General features: G+C 46.7%; 1 protein-coding gene across 5 annotated transcripts in view; it reads right to left on the bottom strand.

Moving 5' to 3' along the window:
• Positions 1-18,361, bottom strand: part of RAD51AP1 (RAD51 associated protein 1) — an 86,137-nt gene that overhangs the window by 12,565 nt on the left and 55,211 nt on the right. Inside the window, exons 12-18 of one of the 5 annotated variants that reach the window (XM_082349963.1) lie at positions 9,838-9,918; positions 9,029-9,145; positions 8,146-8,290; positions 6,415-6,578; positions 3,909-4,045; positions 3,468-3,608; positions 1,054-1,243 (exon numbers count right to left, since the gene is read on the bottom strand). The exons of 2 other annotated variants lie outside the window; for them this stretch is intronic. In XM_082349963.1, the coding sequence (XP_082206089.1) occupies positions 1,054-1,243; positions 3,468-3,608; positions 3,909-4,045; positions 6,415-6,578; positions 8,146-8,290; positions 9,029-9,145; positions 9,838-9,918 (975 nt within the window). Of the gene's footprint in view, positions 1-1,053; positions 1,244-3,467; positions 3,609-3,908; positions 4,046-6,414; positions 6,579-8,145; positions 8,291-9,028; positions 9,146-9,837; positions 9,919-18,361 lie in introns of those variants that run through there. 2 more of the 5 variants (XR_014233244.1, XR_014233245.1) reach the window with 2 other exon arrangements.

Below are 18,361 nucleotides of genomic sequence, written 5' to 3'. Positions count from 1 at the left end.
ATCTATTTTGCAAGGAAATCTATTAACTCATATTTTGGCTGCCACCTATCTTGTGAGGTTCCTTGGTGAGAGTCAGTCCCCTAGGCCCAAAGATCATGGTCCCTTTGGAGCTGCAAAGCTGAGGATTAGGAACTTAGATGTGGAGAACAAGTCAGTGTACCACCATCCTTGTGGGGCTCCATCAGTCAGCCATGAGAGAACATCTCTACCTTGACAATCTTTAATTGTAAAAATACCCCAAATCTACCTGATGAGTTATAGTTGGGTTTTTTTTTGGTTTGTTTGTTTGTTTCTTTTTAAGTAATGTGAACCCCATTTGGGGATGAGAGAAAGGAATGAGGAAAAGCTAAGAGACATTTACATACCTGTGAAGGTCAGGTTGTTTTGGAACCAGCTCTTGACCCCAGATCTTCACATCCTTATACCTTTTCCCTAGCGACCTCTCTGTATTCCTCACAATTGCAATCGTTAACTCTTCTAACAAGCAACTGTTAATTGCCTACCATTACTATTTCTGGGTACCATGTTAGGTCCTGGGAATATAATGGTGAGAAGACATGGTTCCTGACCTTGGAGGAACTTGCAGTCCAGAGGGGGATATGGATAAAGAAACAATTCCTACACAAAGCAATCAGTTCAATAACAGAGCTAAGTATAGACTAGGAGCCGGACATCTGGGAAGGCAGCATCCATTTGGAGTAGAGGAAGTAGACAGAGATTTGCTGTACCCTAGGACCAACTCAGAGGAGAGTGGACGCAGGGAGGATTTAGGACAGCAGTGACCCACCTCTCTGCATGACACACGTCTCTGCTCGCCCCCAAGCCCTCAGCCTTCCTGGTCCCGTCTGCCTTGATGGCACTGCGTCTCTCTTCCTTGCCCCAGTATCCCTGCTTTAGTCCTCGCTGCATCTCACTTGCTTTACACAACCTACAAACATGCTGCTTGGCTTCCATCCTGCAGGCCTGCCCAGTTACCGCCGGGGAAAGGAATGGGGCAAACCCTTCCTGAGGGCGGGGACCAGCTCCCTTGCGTGGGACAGGGGTTGTACTCACAGGCTTGAGGTCACAGTGAATGATTTTCTCTATGTAAAGCATTTGCAAACACTTCAAAACAGAGAGGGTGAAGCGCCGAACTATCGAGAGACTGAAGCCTTGGAAGCTGTTATTCTTCATCAGCTCGTACAAGTTGATTCTGGGACAGAGAGAGAAAGTTTCGTGCAGCAGCATGATGCTGAGTTTGAACCTGGAAAAACAATCCCATATCACCTGGTTTCCCTCTGGCAGCACGCAAGACTCAGACCAGGAGGTGGGGCTTTTGTGTCCTATAAACTCAATTTTCCCATTGACACATCGCGGATCCAGGGTACAGCTCAACTGTGCTGGCCTCTCAGACGTCCCTCATTTCTTACATGGCAAGGTCCTTGAATCACTCTGTTACACATGTATGTTAAAAAGTTGAGCCAAACTTCTGAAATATTCATAGTTCTTCCCGTGGGAGGGATCCAGGGACCCCTCCAATCACTCAACCAAGTGGCCACCCCTGCCCAGGCCTAATAAGTCTGTCTAAAGACATCAGGCTCCTGACAAGTAAGGAGGCAAGGGAGTGGGCAGAGGGGGGCTGAGGAGAGATGGAGAAGCCCTACCCTATCTAAAAGAACGAACTTACGGTCACCAGGGGTGAGGGCCGGGGGAAGGGATAGTTAGGGAGTTTGGGATTGACATGTACACAAGGTTATGTTTACAATAGATAACCAACAAGGACCTACTGTATAGCACAGGGAAATCTGCTCAATACTCTGTAACAACGTAAATGGGAAAAGAATTTGGAAAAAAATAGATACATGTATATGTACAACTGAGTCACTTTGCTGTACCCCTGAAACTATCACAACATTGTTCATCAACTATGCTCCAATATAAAATAAAAATTAAAACCTGTCGCCTTGCAGGATTGAGGGCTGGCTTTTGTCAGATCATCGTAAACTTTCTAGACCGGCAGAAACCTGAAATATTATATCAAAGCCTGCTACGTTATGCGACAGCTGCTGATTCACCAATGTGGGAAACTAATAGAAAGCATTTCAACCAGAAAACCTTATGCATGGGCTGTCAGTTCATGATCTCTGTGCAAACTGTGAGATGGGAGAGTTGGGGGAGAAGGGCAGGACCCAGAGACAACGCTGCATCAACCTCTTCCTGGTTTCTCCTAACTTTCCATTTCTAGGCTTTCTCTCACGCTGGCAGTATTTAGGAAGCCGTTCTTTCTCGAGGGGTACAAAGGAAATGTGAGACATGGCTCTGGCCTCCTCAGAACAGCTGTGTGACCCAGGCAGCTCCCCAACCTCTCTGGCCTGTGGATTCTCCCTTCACACACCTGCCCCTCCTGACGCCTCTTTTTTTTTTTTTTTAATTAATTAATTAATTTATTGGCTGTGCCGGGTCTTAGTTGCGGCATGCAGGATCTTCTTTGCGACATGCATGTGGGATCTAGTTCCCTGACCAGGGATCGAACCTGGGCCCCCTGCATTGGGAGCGTGGAGTCTTAGCCACTGGACCACCAGGGAAATCCCCTGACCCCTCTTTTAAGGACATCCTAACTTGCACCATGATTAATGGCCGAGAAAGGCAGCCTGGATTGCCGTGTTGCCATGAGGAAGATAATTCACCTCTGCATATTGGAAAGTGGACGACGTTTTGTAACCATCAGAGATGGCGAGTAGAGTGGCAGCATTCCTTCTGATTTAATGTAGCCACTCCTGGAATTGCACCGTCAGCGACGGCGTCGTGGGAGCACCAAGCCACCAGCTCAGTGAAGCTAATGAGACTGGGCCTCTGAGGTCTGACCCCTGATTATTCTCCTTTGCTAAATGCATTCTGGGTTTCTGGTTTTATTTAAATTGCATCTGATGGTCTTCCCAGAGCGATAAGTAATCAAATTAGCATGCCCCTTCAGCTCCAATGTTCAAGCAAGGGATGCCAGTCTATTTAAGTCAGGTTCGGCTCTCGTACCAAAAATATCTGTGCCTGTCCTTATTTGCTCAAAATCAAAGCCCTTTCCCCCTTCTGAGCAGCCAACTGTGTGCTCCCTTGGGTTCCAAACTCTGCACCGTAGGGTCCTAAAGCCAGTGATCGGGGACAGGCAGCAAAGGAAGGTCCTTTTCCACATTTCAGTTTAGCTCTCGAGGGCAGAGGTCTTGTTTCGGTTCTGTCACCGGGCCCAGCACCCAGCACCTGGGCAGCACACCTTGGTACGCTGGCAGGTGACAGATGTGACCAAGGGATGGGGTGAGATGGGCAGCTTTGGGTCCAGCTCCCTGGTTTTCTAGATAACTGAGTGGCCGGTGTATTCACTCTAGTCATTAAATGTTCACATACAGACAAATCCAGTGTTCTGACCTCCAAGTTTCCCTTCTGTCACTTAAGCAACTTTTCAGAACAAAATGAATTCAAAAGAAAAGGCAGCTGACCCCAGGAGTTCAAAGGTGATGCAGAGATGGTTGCGGAAGTAGAAGAAGTCCTTCATGTGCACCACGTTGTAGGTGTTGTCTTTGTCCTTCCTCCTGAGAGCTTCCAGGATCTTCAGCTCCACCAGGGCCTGGTGGTGAAATCTGAAGAGGTTGGGGAGCAGTGGGGGGGATGGGGATGGGACAGAAGACACAGTGTCACATCCAGCTGCAGCAGGTGGCCCTTCCCAGCTCTCCCCATCACCCCAACAGGGCAGAAGGTGCTAACCACTCTGCCCTCTTGCCTCCTCTCTGCCCCTTCCTGGAAGCAGACAGGCAGAGAGGTAAAGAGGGAAGGAAAAGGGAGACCAGAGGAAGAGGCAGAGTCAGGAAGGGTTGGCATCAGGAAGGGGCCGGAGTCACGTGGTCCTTCCTCTACAGCTTACACCATCTGTCAAGCCACACCTCTTCTTGTTCCTGATGATTTTCAAGGCCACCAACTCATTGTTTTTATGATCCAAGCACTTGGCCACCTGTGCAAAGGACCCTTTCCCGATCATCTCCAGAACCTCGTAGCGGTAGGCAATGTGGTCATGCAGGACCTGCAGAAGCCAGGCCAGGGGTGAGGAAGGAAGCCATAGCTTCTGGGCTTGCCTGACATTGGGGCCCCTGGATACCCATTCCCAGCTCATGGCTGACTCTGGGGAGAACTTTCTAAACTGCACTGGGCACTAATACAACCCCACTCTCATCTCATTGCTACTGCAATGGGGTTGATGCCCGGATCCCAGGCCAGCCACGTGGCACCAGGGAAAGTCCCACAGGCTCTCTCCATGCCAGGCAGTGCAAAGAACATTGGGTGGTCTTTCAGAAACTTGGGTTCTTGTCCCCATCCTGCTACCACCTCTAGTTTTCTGCATGTGTGGGAACCGTGAACAAAGAGGCCCCAAAGGTTCCGTCTGGTTTGGACATTTCACGATGCTCGAATGCAGTGGGGCAGCAGCTTCAGTTTGGGGGAAGTTCTCTTTCTGACCCTTGATGTGTCTCCACCAATCAGAGAAGGCTTTGTGTCTGCTCTGCCTCTTCCTGGCCAGATAGGGTTCTCCTCTTGACTTATCCAGATTTAATTTTATCTCAGAGTTAGCATTACAGAACTTGGGCCTTTTTCAACTAAGAAATATTTTCCAAGAGCCAGAATCACCCACGTTTTCTGTGTGCTGGAAACTAAGGAATGGGTGTCTAATCAAAGCAACAGGAAATGTTCGATTAAAAAGCCTTCACCTGGGTGGCTTCAGACAAGCCACTTAGCACTGTGGGCTGCAGTGTCCGTGACTGTGACGGAAGGTCCTGGATAAGATGACCGCTAAGATCTTTCCGCCCTGAGAATTTGATCCCTAGTGTTACATTCATGAATTTGGGAGAGGTGAAGGATAAGTGTGAGTGCCCGGGTCCTCGGGATGTGTTTGTGAGTGCATGGTAGGGAATCTGTTCGCACAGGAGGGATCAAGACCATAAATATGAACCAGCACAACCTCACTGATATGGGGAAGGAGCTTCCTCTCGTGTGAAGGTCTGTTATGAAAATGTACGGGGAAAGGGCAAGGGGTAGGTTCTGCACGTGTTGGCCCCATGCCAGACCTGCTGGATAAGGATCTTCATTTGTAATAAGATCCCCAGGTGATGTATGCATGCCATAAAGCTTGAGAAACACAGACCTAAATCCGATCAAGAAAATCCGCCTCTTTTATAAAGTCATCAAAGAGCAATCGTGTCTTCAGGCACCCCAATGTTCACTGCAGCACTATTTACAACAGCCAGGTCATGGAAGCGACCTAAATGCCCATCGACAGACGAATGCATAAAGAAGATGTGGCACATATATACAATGGAATATTACTCAGCCATAAAAAGGAACGAAACTGGGTCATTTGTAGAGATGTGGATGAATCTAGAGACTGTCATACAGAGTGAAGTGAGTCAGAAAGAGAAAAACAAATATCGTATATTAACGCATATATGTGGAACCTAGAAAAATGGTACAGATGAACCGGTTTGCAGGGCAGAAATTGAGACACAGATGTAGAGAACAAACATATGGACACCAAGGGGGGAAAGCCACGGGGGTGGGGTGGGGTGGTGGTGTGATGAATTGGGAGATTGGGATTGACATGTATACGCTAATATGTATAAAATGGATAACTAATAAGAACCTGTTGTATAAAAAAAAAAATTAAATTAAAAAAAAAAAAAAAGAGCAATCGTGTCTCCTAATCCAAGTTAAGAGGAAGTGTCCAGAGGAGGAAATTCCCAACAGCCCACAAGCCTAGTGGACTAAGCATCACACATCTGCACATCCTCAGAAGTAGAAAGGAACACCTTGCACCGCCCAGATTCCACCTGCAGGCTGGGGAGAGGCACTGTCCCGGGAAACCCCAGGGACGCAGTCAGAAGACCGGCAGGAGGAGCTGCTGGGACCGACCTTTAGAAAACTGAAGGGAGCGCTGTGCACCAGAAACTACAGTGGCAAAACTTTTGTTGTCTGTGGGGGAAATGACACTGATTATAAAATAGAAAAAGGTCGTATATGGGCTTGTATGTAGGAAACAAAGAAGGGAATATTGGGAAGATTGAATCTTATTCCACAGCCTGGCCTTCCCAATGGGTCCAGGGCTGTGCCGGAGAAGAGCCTGTGAGAGTTCACCCAGGATGCAAACCTGCCACCCCAAACACTCTTGGAGAAAATCAGCATTCTGTGAGCAGACCACTTTGTATATTAATTGCATGTTTTTTCTCATTTTTATATGTGGTATTTCTTTGGTTTAGCACCTCATAGAATCCTTCAGGATGCCTGGAGTTCCAGATACATCAGCGCCAAATGCTATAAAATACCTCATGCTTTTTTCCCTTCCAGACTATCTCTTGTCCCCAGGCCCCAAAGCCCTGCAGTTACAACGACCTGCTCCCTCATCACCTTCATGTAGGAGCCGTGTTTATCATCGAAACTTGTCTTGCTGAATTTATCAGGAGCCATGTGGAGTTTCTCAGCTTCCAGCCCCAGGAACCACAGCTCTGTGTAGCCCAGGACTTCACTTTGCTCATAAGAAGACAGCTGGTTCTTAAAAATCTTTAGGGCCTCTGTGTGAACAACACTGCAGATGTCAGTTAAGATGCCGTAACATGGGGATTTGCCCAGATGCAGACAACGGCATCCCTTCCCGTTCATGAGCCAGGCGGCCCTTTCCTCAACGAGGCGGCTCACTAAGGACCATGCATCCTGGATCCCGTAGGGTCCAAGGGGAACCAGGATGGATGTCAAGGTGTGGTATTGACTTCACCCAACCAGGAGGAAAACACACAGGAAGGGAAGGGAGAATTTAGTCCCCAAAGAGCTATGGGTGCAGCAGCTTGGGTAGAAGATCCAGGAGTCAACATAGTGTCAACAGAAGTGTGTAGTTAAGGCAGCAGTCGCCCAAGTTCATGTGGTACTGGGCTATACAATGTCTACCCTGAGAGGGTTTGCAAACTAGAATGCCTTCAGGGACCAGGAAAGTGACATAAATTCAACTTTCAAGCCCAGGAGGTATTCCTGCTCAAACCTGCGCTGAGCCAGTGGGTCTGTGTCTGGGGAAGGATGTGTGTTATGCCTTCTTTGCTCTGCACTGGCCACATTGCATCGGGGGCTGGTGTCTCTTCTGGGGTGGGCAGGGTGGGATTCAGGCTTTAAGAGAGATGGCGATAAGCTGGTGAGTGCTGAGAGGAGACAAAGCAGGATGAGGGATGCAGGGAGGACAGCACGTTATTTGACAAACTGCCGAAGAGTCAGAGAAGGAACTGCATGGAGGAAAAGAGGACGCACAGGGGACAGGACCTATGTGGGACACAGGACTATAGGTGAAGGGCGGTCACGTATAAGCCGACTAAGGCACGTCCTTTGCCCAGAAGACATAAGCAGGGAGGCAGGTACCAGCTCTGTAAGGGCAGAACCAGCACAGGACTGGAATGATCTCCTCATGGGCAGGTCCGGAGATTGTTCAAGGAGAGGAAGGACAACTCAGTTTAAGGCTGTGGGAGAGGAGGTCCGAGCCTCAGATGGTGTTGGCTTGTGGTCAGTGCTCAGAGGACTTTGGTTCCCTTCCTAGGAGCCCTAATCGTGTGAATCCCTGGACCTTGTTGAGGAGCTGGGCTCCTGGCCCAAACACGTGTGATCTTTCAGGCCTGACCGCAGGTGATGACAAAGGCTTTACCCGGCAGGCCCGCGCAGGGAAGCTGCCTTCCCACTGCAGCCCGGGTGCCCAGCCAGTGCATGGGGGTCTCTGAAGAGCTGCAGTCAAGGACGCAGGTCCCCCTGGCTGGCTGTGCTCTTGTCACCCAGGAGCCTCCGTTCAGAGCCCTCCTCAGGTGCTTCTGCCGAGACCTCATCACCGAGACGGGACTGGGGGCCTTCGAGACACTCTCTCCCGCTCTGACCCAGAACGCAGCACCTCTCCACGCCCAGCTCTCCCCGCTCCTCCGCAAAGCACCAGCAGCCTTGTACAGGCTCCCATCTGCCTCTGGCCTGGGGCCAGTCCACAAGGGAGACTGGAACGGTGGGCAGTCAGCGCCCTCCCATCCGCCTCTTGCTTACACCATCACAGGAAGTGAGGAAGCCTTGACTGAGCGCATAACCACGCGCCTACACCCCGCTGCGGCCCCAAAGGCACACCTGCCGCTCGCAGAGGCACCTTCCGCTTGCGCTTCTTTGGCGGCTTCTCCTCTGGTTTGGGATCTTGGGTTTTGATGTTCGAAGGGAAGGGTGTTTCTGAAGGCTTGAGCTCAGAGGACGACCCCTGGTTGTGAGTTTGATTCTCCTGTGCAGGGAAAGAGACTTGCAATCAAGGACTCTTTAGGTCGCTTCTGGGTGTCCTAAACCATTGATCTGACCAAGAACAGCCGCATGCAGCCAGACTCTTCTTCCTCTCCAGGGAGAAAATGGTCATTACAAGACAGTAGGTTTCTCAACCTTTCTCTCAGAGGAAGGATCCGTCTGACTCACGATATTCTCTGGGACAACTGTGGTGTACATTACAGTTTGGAGCGGACAACCCCAGTGATATCTTACCGCAGGAAGGATGGGAACAGTTCTTTCCTGCTGACCTAGAGGAGGCCAGTTCCTAACTAGAGAGAGTGACCTGCCCAAGGGCACAAATACTTGAACTTAGGTGTGTATAACACCTCTTTAACTCGGCACTTTCTCACATCATCCCATTTGGTTCTTACACAAAAAAAGTAGGGGGGCGTGGAAGGAAAATCAACATTTTGTATTGTTTATACATGCTTCTACCATTTATGTACCCGACACTTTATTTTTCTTTTTCTCAGTGAATCCTCATGACAACCCTATAGAAAGTCTGTTTCGAACAGAAAGTCAATGACTCACTGTTCAAGTTTACATTCATTGTCAAGAGGGAGAACAGGAGTGGAACCCAACTCTTCAGCTCACGATGTGCTTTTCCCACCATCCTAGGCCTTTCTGAACTTGGCTCTGGACTGAAAGCAGGTCTTTTTCACCTGCCTGTTCAAGGCCACCTCCACTGCCCTGTACTCACGTGATGCAGCAGGGGTTGCTTTAGCGGGAGTTTACTGCTGATGCGTGGGAAGTTCACCATGTTCTTCTTCCCCTTGGTGTCCACGAAAGGCAGTGGCATAAAGGTGGTGTTTCTGTTCTACAGGAGGAGAAACTGGGTACGTTACAGACGCCTCAGGCAAGAAAGTGTTCCCCAGCACCTTCCCCAGAGCAAGGACGAGCCTGAGGCAAATCCAGGGCAAGATCTATTTCTGAAGTTCTTGGAGAGAAAAGCAGAGTGGTCAAGCAGACAGGCTCTGGGTTCGAATCCCTGCTCTACCACTTACTAGCTGTAGACCCTGGACAGTCACACTGACCCTTTCTCTAAGCTTCAATTATCACTGCACTACCATGGGGACAAAAATGTGACCTACCTCATAAGGCTTTTGTGAGGTAAACAAGACAATCTATGTAGAGCATTTCATATGTGTTGGCCATTATTATTATCATGCCAATGTCTCAGCACCCTGACCTGGAGAAGCTCTTCCTGCTAAACAATGCAAACCTTCCTTGGGGCAGCATAAGCTCCCATTTCCGCTACCTTGTTGACTTGACTGGTTCACTTGGATCCCTGCCCCTCTACATTGGTTGATTGATTGATTAGGAGAGAGGTAGTCCGACTATCAATGAAGAGCAACATTTAAAACTGTGTAGAGATGGGGTGTGGTGATGTGGGTAGAACATGTGCGTCATGTTATGCTGAGTTGACCAAAAATGCCTGTTAAAAGCCATCCCCAGGCACCCACCTTGCCATCCTCTACTAGAGAAAAGACATTAAGCATCACTTCCTACCTTATTCAAGAACTGGGTCATCCTGAAGTTCTTGACCTTGGAAGGTGGCTTCTGGATTTGAAGCAAAGGCTTACTCTCAACCTGGATCAAGTGAAAGAGAACTGGAATAATATTTGGCATGGTTTCACCACCAGTGCCCGATGCTTATTTTGCTTCATTACAATTAACAGGACACATTTGAAGCCAGCTCTGCTGACCCCAAAGCTAGGAAGGGCTCAGAGAGGCTCAAAGTACTGAATGAATGAATGAATGAATGAATCAAACACAAACAAATCATCTTTCTAGCAGTGTTTATCCTGAATCGACTTGCCCAATAGTTTTCACACTTAAAAAAAATTCACAGAACCCTTTCTTCAAATAAAATCTTAACCGGGTGCCCTGGACCTGGGAAGACATAAAAGCAGAGTTGCTCTTTCTAAAGAGAAGAAAATGCCTATAGTCTTGCCCAGAAACTCTTTTCACCCTCAGAGTGGCTCTGAAGGTACCATAGTGGAAGCCACCAGAATATAGGAGCCCAGTCTGGACACCAGTGACCTGATCAGAGGGGACTTCACCTCTGGAAGAAGGTGGGGAGGCAAAGACCGAATAGCAGAGCTGTGCCCCCCAGAGGGTGGTGAGCTCACAGTGCAGGCATGTGACATAACTGCGTGCAGCTCACAGACAACCGTTATCTAATGGCTATGCATTTACTTCAGTATCCATTTAAAAAACCATAACTAGCACATTAAACCTGCAGTTTGGTGGTTGTTATTATATAGGATGAAACTAAAATTTAAGTAAAAAAGAGTGTGAGTACTATGTAGATATGGCAAAAAAATCATGAAGATGGCACTGAAGGACTAAAGTTTAGCAAAAACAGGTTACGGGGCTTCCCTGGTGGTACAGTGGTTAAGAATCCGCCTGTCGGGCTTCCCTGGTGGCGCAGTGGTTGAGAAGCTGCCTGCCAATGCAGGGGACACGGGTTCGAGCCCTGGTCTGGGAAGATCCCACATGCCGCGGAGCAGCTAAGCCCGTGAGCCACAATTGCTGAGCCTGCGCGTCTGGAGCCTGTGCTCCGCAACGGGAGAGGCCGCGATGGTGAGAGGCCCGCGCACCACGATGAAGAGTGGCCCCCACTTGCCCCAGCTGGAGAGTGCCCTCGCACAGAAACGAAGATCCAGCACAGCAATCAATCAATCAATCAATCAATCAATAAAAGAATCCGCCTGCCAATGCAGGGAACACGGGTTCGAGCCCTGGTCCGGGAAGATGCCACATGCTGCAGAGCAACTAAGCTCATGCACCGCAACTACTGAGCCCGCACGCCACAACTACTGAAGTCCGCGCACTCTAGGGCCCAGGGGCCACAACTACTGAGCCCACGTGCTGCAACTACTGAAGCCCGTGCGCCTAGAGCCCATGCTCCACAACAAGAGAAGCCACCACAATGAGAAGCCCATGTGCCACAACGAAAAGAAGCCCCTGCTCGCTGCAGCTAGAGAAAGCCCACGTGCAGCAGCGAAGACCCAACGCAGCCAAAAATAAATAAATAAATAAAAATAATAAAGTTCCCTTTTAAAAAAAAGTGTTAAAAAAAAAAAACAGGTTACGGCTTGAATTGAGGTTCTGCTCTTTGAGTCCAGGGGTTCTGTTTCCAAATCTTTCTTAGGGAATTGAATGACAATCGTCCAAAGCTGAGACACAGCTGGTGCCAGACCCACCTCTGTAAAACTTGGTATACTGGCCACGTAGAAATAGGAACTGGGTACAATACTTCAACTTAGTATCACCCAGCCCAGCTAAGCCCTCCACAGACTTGTAATGATGGGGATGATTCAGAACAGTCCATCTTGATCTATCTCCTAGAAGAGGGACGTGGTCTGAAGGAGAGGCAGCTGCATAGAGCGTGGACCATAGCCTCAGACAAAACTAATTTGATTGGCTAACGCATACTGGATGCAGGATTTGGTTGTCTATTGGAGGGACAATGAGGATATCTGAGCAAATACCACAGCTGCAAATCTCAGAGGGCCAACTTCTCACCAAATAACTTTGTGGGGATTAAAACTTGTAACCACCATCAACAGTGACAGGTTGGCCTTGAGAATGAGCTGGGGAGACCGGACAGACATATAAAAAGTACATTACAAAACACAATCCAAACTAAATACCAAACAAAGGGCATGGGCAATGAGTGACAACAAAAAAGGAAGAGATTGCTGTGAATGCATTCCCCCAGGAGGATGTGGGTGGGGTGTGGCTCCTGGAAGGGACGTGGCTTGGTCTGAGCCTTAACTGGAAGGGAGGGTATAGAACATGCTCATTAGCTGAAACACTAGTATCTGGGCATGCTCTGAGTGTCTTCACTGCTCACGCTGGTTAACCTGGAGCAGAAGCTTGACTGTGGATTGTGGAAGGCACTGAATGCCAAGTTAAGATACTTGGTCGTCACCTCCTAGAGTAATGGAAATAAAGTCAAAAATAAACAACTGGGACCTAATGAAACTTAAAAGCTTTTGCACAGCAAAGGAAACCATAAACAAGACGAAAAGACAACCCTCAGAATAGGAGAAAATATTTGCAAATGAAGCAACGGACAAAGGATTAATCTCCAAAATATACAAGCAGCTCATAAAGCTCAATATCAAAAAAACAAACAACTCAATCCAAAAATGGGCAGAAGACCTAAATAGACACTTCTCCAAGGTAGACATACAGATTGCCAACAAACACATGAAAAGATGCTCAACATCACTAATCATTAGAGAAATGCAAATGAAAACCACAATGTGGTATCACCCCACACTGGTCAGAATGGTCATCATCAAAAAATCTGCAAACAATAAATGCTGGAGAGGGTGTGGAGAAAAAGGAACCCTCTTGCACTGTTGGTGGGAATGTAAATTGATACAGCCACTATGGAGAACAGTATGGAGGTTCCTTAAAAAACTAAAAATAGAACTACCATATGACCCAGCAATCCCACTACTGGGCATGTACCCTGAGAAAACCATAATTCAAAAAGATACATGTACCACAATGTTTATTGTAGCACTATTTACAATAGCCAGGACATGGAAGCAACTTAAATGTCCATCGACAGATGCATGGATAAAGAAGATGTGGCACATATATACGATGGAATATTACTCAGCCATAAAAAGGAAAGAAATTGAGTTATTTGTAATGAGGTGGATGGACCTAGAGTCCGTCATACAGAGTGAAGTAAGTCAGAAAGAGAAAAACAAATACTGTATGCTAACACACATATATGGAATGAAAAAAAAAAAAAAGCCAGTACTGATGAACCTAGTGGCAGGGCAGGAATAAAGATGCAGACATAGAGAACGGACTTGAGGATGCAGCGGGGGAAGGGGAAGCTGGGACGAAGTGAGAGAGTGGCATGGACATATATACACTACCAAATGTAAAATAGATAGCTAGTGGGAAGCAGCCACATAGCACAGGGAGATCAGCTCAATGCTTTGTGACATCCTACAGGGGTGGGATAGGGAGGGTGGGAGGCAGACGCAAGAAGGATGCAAGAGACATATATATTATATATATATATATATATATATATATCTTTTATATGTATATATAAAAGATACTTGGTCATTATTTTATGGCTAATAGTGAACCATCAACAATTTGCAAGGATGCGAGTTACATATGCAAAGCAGTATTTCAGAAAGACCCCTTCTAGCAGCAATGTGGCATAAAATAATGTTCATAGATATGGACTCTGAAGTCAGCTGGGTTTTAATCCCAGCTCTACTATTCACTAGTTGTTTGACCTTGAACAAGTTATTAACTTTTCCTTGTGTAATATGGGGATAATAACAGTACCAACCTCATTGGGTTGTTGTGAGGATTAAGTGAGTTAATATGTGTAAAGCACTTAAACCAGTGCCTTGTCTATGCTCACAGTGTTTGCTAGAACTCATTCTCCTGTTTTGTAAAATGGAGAGAGTAATCCTTGGTCATTTCTTGTAAAATAGGAAAACCAAGGACGCAGAATTGAAGGAGGATGAACAAGATGGTGTGGAGTCTAAAATGGTTAAAGGAAGTGAGAGCGTTTAATCTGAGAAAAGATAAAACAAAGCAAAGCTTCTGAGATGTTAACAATTCTGATACTGCCATACGCGTATACTGGAATCAAAAAATAAATGGATCGTGGATGGTAGAAATTAGGTTTCTCACCGTTGGAGTGGAAATTTACAGATAAAGTCAACATCAACATTATCACCATGTGATAATGGACTGAAGTTGGAGACATCAGTAAGAACTCATGTTTAACTTAATACAGATACAGTCGGCTACATATAGAAATATTTATAGATATATGTACATGCAAGGGCTAGTGCTTGCACGCGCCTGTGCGTGCAAACACACACACACACGTATTTCTTTGCTCTGTCAGCTTAGAGGTCCCAACAGAAAGAACACCCCAGTAGAAACAAGCACACCTCCCACTCAGATCTTGGTTTCTAATACCATTCTCTAATAAGGGGAATGAAGGCTCCTTGGAGAAATAGTTGATTCTATTATACAACAATATAGTTGTACAAGATAAGCCTGGAGCATCTTCTGGTGACAGAAAGTAAGGAAGTGCTATTAAAAAACTCACAGTGATTAGAGTAAGTCAAAGGGGCACAGAAGCCAATTGAAAGAGCTCCCTTTGGCCAAAGCTCCCTGTGGCCAAAGCTATAAAATAAAGACTCATGAGTCCATACTGTTGTAAATAGACTATTTAATAAAGAAATAAATAGGGGAAAAGAGACGAAACTCCCTTGCAGAAGAATTCCTCATCAGTTATAGATATCCTACCCCAGAGGAGGAGAGCACAACTCTCCACCCTTTACGTGCGGACGGTGCATAGTGACCTGTGTCCCAAAAGTACAGCATGAAACGGGGAAAAGAGCGACTTCACGGAGGAGAAACAGACAGGCACTGCCTCAGCCAGGTGACCGAGGTCAACGTCAACAGTCACGAACCATGCTGATAGTACGTACCATTGATATGATGTGATGAAAATGGCACTTCACCTCAGTGACCTTCCTCCCAAAACCTATAACTCCCATCTTATGAAAAAACAAGCAAATTCCAATAGAAAAGCATCCTGACCAGTATTCCTCAAAACCATCAAGATCACCAAAAACAAGGAAAGTCTGAGAAACTATCACAGCCTAAGGAGCTTAAGGAGACAGAGGTGGGATCCTGGAACAGACAAAGGACATTAGGTAAAAAAAAAAAAAAAAAAAAAAAAGGAAAAGGAAATCTGGGACTTCCCTGGTGGTCCAGTGGTTAAGACTCCACGTTTCCACTGCAGGCGGCGCGGGTTCGATCCCCGGTTGGGGAACTAAGATCCCACATGCCACGGGGCATGGCCAAAAAATTTAAAAAATAAAAGAATAAAAAATGAAAAATAAATAAGGAAATCTGCCTAAAGCATGGAGTTTCCTTAATAATGAATCAATATTGGTTCATTGTTGTGACTAATGTACCATATGAATATAAGATATTAATAATAGGAGAAGCTGGATGTGGGGTATGGAGTGGCATATGGGAACTCAGTACTGTCTGCTTAATTTTGCTGCAAATCTAAAGCAGTTCTTTAAAAAGTCTACTAATAAAACAAACAAAACCCCTGAGGGGAGGGTCCATATCAGAAGGACTGTCACTTATGACACAATATAAGCTTGTTCCACATGATCCAAAGGACAGAATCAGGTCAACGTGTGGAACACACAGGGAGGTAGTTTCTGGGTCAATGAAAAGAAGGATTTTTCTAGAGTTTAGAGCTCATTAGCTGGTCAGCTGTCCATCACTGGAAGGACAGAATCCACCTAGTGAGCACCTGTGAGAAGTTGGAATGAACTCGAAGCCGGGGAGCGGTAGGCAGGTGTAACCTCCAAAGTCCAACCTGTCTGTAAGATTCATTCAAGTGACCCCTGGGAGTGTGTCTTGAAGGAAACCTTCAGCCTCTTGTGGAACCAAGACTGAGAACCACTGTATAGAACAGGGCTTCCCAAACTTTGTCATATCGCATCGCACGTAAAAAATTATATTTTTAAGGCAAGCCAGGTGAATACAGGAGGCAGCTCACGGATGCCGCCAGCCCAGGGTTCCAACTGCCCCATGCTTGACCACCCCGAGGGCTGCTGGCATCTCTGCACACCTGCTCCCCACTCACGGGTACCAGTAGGTCACACAAGTTTATGAACTTACTGCCTGTTTGTCTCCAGCAGCTTCCTCAAGGGGCGCCCAACGCCCATGACAACCCTCCGTTCTACCGCAGCTTCCCCAGGAGGAGGGAAGAAGAGCGTGTGATCGCCCACATCCCGGTGGCAAAACAGCATTTTTCCTTTAAGACTGTGAGCTTCACAGCATTGTTCTGGGGCCCCTCGCTGACCTCTGAGCCAATATAACAGGAATCCCTTTAATAGTCCTGCGCTCTGTATCCAGATTGAGAATCCTCAGTGTAAAAGAGATTTTATTCAGGGGGTACATGGCAGTGGTGATGATTCCAGTGTTGTCTGAGACCTGGGCCCCGTCCAGTGGCTGGAGAAAGCCTCGGGGGGTTGGGTGGGGGAGGGGGGGGAGATAAAAAGGTGGAGCATCGCAGGAAGCCACCAGGCACTTTTCAGGACCATTTTTTGTGTCTTCACAACTCTCAGAGGCCTGCTCAACAACCAGAACTCAAATGTGAAGCTCCTTTGTTTCCAAACTTTTTATATGAACATGAGCTGCTTCTATAATTTAAAAATACCATTATTGGTATGTTGGTGCAGCCGCTGTAGAAAACAGTTTGGAGGCGTCTCAAAAAGCTAAAAATAGAACTACCATATGACCCAGCAATTCCACTCCTGGCTATACATCCAAAAAAACCCAAAAACATTAATTCAAAAAGATACATGCACCCCAATGTTCATAGCAGCATTACTTACAATCGCCAACATATGGAAACAACATAAGTGCCCATCAAGAGATGAATGGATTAAGAAGTGGCATATATATACAATGGAATACTACCCGGTCATAACAAAAGAGTAAAATTTTGCCATTTGCAGCCACCTGGATGAACTTGGAGGGCATTATGCTAAGTGAAATAAGTCAGACAGAGAAAGACAAATACTGTGTGATATTGCTTATATGTGGAATCTAAAAAACACAAAAAACTAGTGAATAAAACAAAAAGGAAGCAGACTCACAGCTACAGAGAACAATCTACTGGTGACCAGTGGGGAGACGGAAGGGGGGAGGGTCAAGATAGGGGTAGGAAAAAAAAGGGTGATTATGGGATTATATGAAATCATGTGTATGAAACTTTTGAAAACTGTAAAGCACTATAGAATTTAAAGAATCTTTCATTCAATAAAAAAAATAAATACCATTACTTAAAAATAAAAAAGTGTATATTAAGACAGAAAACTCTAAATGGTTCAGTGCCATGCGAGGCGGGGAAAGACAGTTACATCAGCTGGGAGCTCTTCCCCGGAGAGCCTGAATCAAACTAGAAGAAGGTGTCGAGGGACGCAGACTCAGAGCCTTGGAGCAGGGACAAACCTAAGAGTTCTAATCACAAGGAAAAAGAAAGTTTCTATTTTTTAACTTTTTTATCTATATGAGATAATGGATGTTCACGAAACTTACTGTGGTCATCATTTCATGATGATTAAGTCAAATGATGTAGGCTGTATACCTTAAATGTACACAGTGCTGTATGTCAATTATATCTCAATAAAACTGGAAGCAAAAGAAAAAAAGTGGTATGGAGACCTCTGTGTTCACACATAGGCTCAGGGTGCTAAGATCTTCCCTCATCTAAGCCCACATTCTGATCCGGGGTTGCCCCTGGGCTCTCCGGCTATGCTTGCCATCACTAGGTGACAGACCCAGGCAGGGGTCCAGCACTGCACCAACTTGCACCCTGACAAGGCGGGTCGACCAGAGTCTCAGGTCCTGACCCCGGGCCCCTCTCTGGCAGTCCTGTGCCTCTGTCTTCTGAGCTGGCTGATTCATTTTCTCTGGGCAAAGCTCTCCAGTTCTCACATTTCTTTTGTATTCTCAGCCAAAAAAAAAAAACCACAAAAGGCAACTTCCATCTCACTGCTTTGCAAAAGCCAGTCACCTTCCTCAAACAGAAGCTGAGTTCAGCTTAAAAGCAGATTAGGAGGAAGGTGAGAAAGATGAAACCCAGCTGCCCTACCCCGCCACCCATTTTCCCTGCATTCATACAAAATAGGTGCAAAGGTACCAAACTCTTCCAGTTACTGCTTCCTGTGATCTGGCATCAAAGATTCTTCCAGAAACACCTCCTTCCTGCCTCTTCAAGCCAAGACGACACAGGGAACCACAGTTGGGACGCACCTCGGAGATGTATTCATTCTTAACAGACGGAGCACATCCTCGTGCTGGGCAGGGTGCTAAGCACAGATCACGTGGTTCAGTGGTTTTCAAATTTGCCTGAAGAGCTTTTAAAATACAGACTCTCACACCTGACCCCAGACTCCCTAGTGGTGAGGCCCAGAAACCTCTATTT

This window comes from Balaenoptera borealis (genome assembly GCF_965194805.1).
Source record: "Balaenoptera borealis genome assembly, chromosome: 13".
Classification (NCBI taxonomy): Eukaryota; Metazoa; Chordata; class Mammalia; order Artiodactyla; family Balaenopteridae; genus Balaenoptera; species Balaenoptera borealis.
The sequence above is the reverse complement of the archived record's forward strand: the minus strand, read 5'-3'. Positions and strand labels throughout refer to the sequence as shown.